At 34.7% G+C, this 2976-nt stretch overlaps 1 protein-coding gene across 1 annotated transcript; it reads right to left on the reverse strand.

Moving 5' to 3' along the window:
* Positions 1-115: 115 nt before the first annotated feature.
* rnaset2 (ribonuclease T2) lies at positions 116-2804 on the reverse strand. Its single transcript, XM_020941625.2, has 10 exons — positions 2648-2804; positions 2236-2307; positions 2074-2128; positions 1836-1885; positions 1696-1753; positions 1550-1614; positions 1309-1422; positions 1150-1195; positions 1000-1074; positions 116-928 (listed from the first exon to the last, which is right to left on the reverse strand). Exons 2-10 carry the CDS (start codon positions 2298-2300, stop codon positions 737-739), a joined length of 720 nt encoding a protein of 239 aa, XP_020797284.1. The 5' UTR covers positions 2301-2307; positions 2648-2804; the 3' UTR covers positions 116-736.
* Between the last annotated feature and the right edge of the window lie 172 nt (positions 2805-2976).

Here is a 2976-nt window from a genome sequence, read left to right on the forward strand (position 1 = left end):
AGGATTACTGGCCTGTCTTTGTCCCAGTGGGATTAAGGCTCTAAGAAGATCACAACATTAATATTTATACACTGTCAGGGAAAAGGCCAGACAGCCAGACAAAAACACTCTTAAATCAAACCCAAGATGCCCTTTATTTAAATCCAGTTTAAAAACAGATGCTTTGCTCTATTTGTAGCATATTAAGTAACTGAATATTAGATAATCAGACCTTATGTACAATGATTAGAAACATGCAAATAATACAATTATGCATCTTTATTTATGTTAAGAATTAAAGGTAGATATTAAAGTTTCATTCTTCATACTTTGACTATTACGCTACAAAGCTCAACTATTGATTAAAGACAAAATCAGTGGAGGTACAGATGGTGTAAAGAGTGTTCCAAAATGCAGCTACATAAAAAAGAAGAAATTACTTGGCACTGGCAAATCAAGTAATAATAAAGAGGTATTACTATTAATACCAGAGGTATTAACTGGCATTATTATTGTTAATATTAGTGAAATTGCTTAAAGCTTAATGCCATTACTTCTGAATTAAGCAGTGTGCCTTTTCCATAAGTAACAACTGCAGAGTACTACTTAGGAAAAAAGCTCTGCACATACTGTACATGTAAGCCTACCTATGAGGAATAAAGAATAGCAATGATGATGGTTTTTTGTAAACAAGTCATTTCTATAATCTAAAAAATCTATTCCTTCAACCCGTGTTACCAAAAAAGAAAAACACACATTAATGGTGGAGCGACATCAGGGGTGGATAGTAGACCGGAACTCCAGGATCACAAACAATGAAGCCAGGTTTTGCTTGGGCCTTTACTGAAGAGTTCACAGGTTTCTCTCTGGTCTCTCTCTCACAGTCCATCAAAGAGAAGTCAGAGGTGAAACAAATCTCTATCTGACCCAAAATCTGATAATCTGCATTCTACAGAAAACATGGGGATATGTTATCAACTATTAACAGAAAAAACATTAAAAGATCTCCATTAATCATACCCTTGAAGGGTGGACACACTGGAGCTTCAGTTTGGCGCCATAGAAGCCATCAATAGCCTCTTGAATGTGATCAAACTATGCACAAAATTACAGAAATAAATTATAATGTCTGCAAAAGATAATACAATTAAATATGCCAGTCTTACTTACCTGGTAGTACTGTTTTGAGGGGTTAATGTTAAACTTTTTTAAAACACTGAAAATAAACAGATGTAAATCTAGGTTGGTATCATAATCATATTAAATTATGTAAGGATTGAACAGTTGTAAATTGTGACAATAGAGCCATCCATTTTTGAGAAGCTATACCTGTCCAAGTCCACTTTATGGTATAGTTCCAGGGCTTTGCTGAAATATTTATGCTGACTATTCAGAGATTCAGCTTGGGCAGCACATGTTCCATGTTTGTACCACTCATATTTCCTGCATTGGGTAGGAACAATAGCAGTAATTCAAATTAGTATTACGTAAAACACCTTGACTTGATACTGTATGTAAACACCAAAACACTGCCTAAAGTTATATATGAAATATGTATAAAAAGAAATACCAAAATTTTGGAGATTCAGGACTGAGTAAATCTGGCCAACTTTTCTCCATGTCTGGAAGCAAATCCTACACCAAATAAAAGCCACTTTATATGACTTAAATATAGTTATGTACTCCATATGAGTAATAAAGACATTTGAGACAAACCTCTATTAAAGATATGTTGAAATGCCATGTTGAGTTACAGTCATTGCCATTGTTGGGCCTGTACAAAAATACTTACATAAAAATGTGTTGTTTGTCAAAAGTCGAATAAAGGAAAAAAACTAAACAAAAAACAATCTCACCAAAGTCCATGTAAAGTCCAAGTGTCAATTTTAGAATGACATTTCTCCATCTGAAATTATATACATTGAACTTTTATTTGTAAAAGTCAATTACACATTTTTGGGTGAACAGTAAGTCATATGACTGAAAGTAGGTTAACTGAACACATGACAGTAATTACTGACATAGCACTTTGGGAAATACCACAACAATACACACAAACAACCACACAAAATAGAGAACAGATCACACACATACCCCACAGAAGGTCGTGGGCCAGTGGTGTGTCAAGATAAGTTTGCTCCATGTATGTCTGAAATATCAGAATAACACAATGTAAGCCCTTGGGCTGATATAAGATTTATTTATTTATTTATTTTTGTTTTTTAATAGCTCGATTAGATATTTATTTAGGCCTACCTAGGTGACAGGACAAAGGCAGAGGCTGTGGCTGCTGCCAGGAAGTGGAAAAGAAACAACTTCATGTCTGACCTGCAGCACAAGTCACAAACATTGTAGTATTAAAAGAGATTGCCATAATAGCATTTAGCAGACTTAACCGGAGTTAAACATGTAAACTAAAAAATAAAATAGTCAACAGATCAACATTCATGATGAGAAAAAATACTTTAAGACAGCTTGACTGGCACCATTAGTCTATGGCTACTACAACAACAAAAGAAATGTAGCCTATCACACAATTGCACCAGCAGATATAGACTAAAACAGCAACAAAAAGAAAAAATGTTCAGGAGCCAACAGGAAACACCTATGCCTTTTAAAACAACGCGTTAGCTCAATTTCTCATCTGAAACGGTGCTCACACACTCACCCGTCAAGAACAGTGTAAGCCACATCAAAGTTAATGTATCGCCATCGGTTCAACTTGCTGCTCTGAGAAGTTCTTCAATTCCAATAGAAGTTCTGTATTAGGTACAATTGTTTAAGCGTTACACTTCCTTATTGAACTAAACGTTTAGCCAATCATATCCTGCAAAGATTTTACGCAGAGTCACGTGACCTTTTATTCCAGAGTCATGCGATACAAGGAGTATGCAGTTTATTGATTGTTTACTGATTTTGTTTCTGTCTCAGATGTTCCTGTCTTTATTGCTGGGAGTATTGCTTTTTTTTTTTTTTTGGTTTTGTTTACCATGTTAA

The sequence above is a fragment of the Boleophthalmus pectinirostris genome, unplaced genomic scaffold, assembly GCF_026225935.1.
Source record: "Boleophthalmus pectinirostris isolate CB_2022bp ecotype Guang Dong unplaced genomic scaffold, ASM2622593v1 HiC_scaffold_19, whole genome shotgun sequence".
NCBI classification, from domain to species: domain Eukaryota; kingdom Metazoa; phylum Chordata; class Actinopteri; order Gobiiformes; family Gobiidae; genus Boleophthalmus; species Boleophthalmus pectinirostris.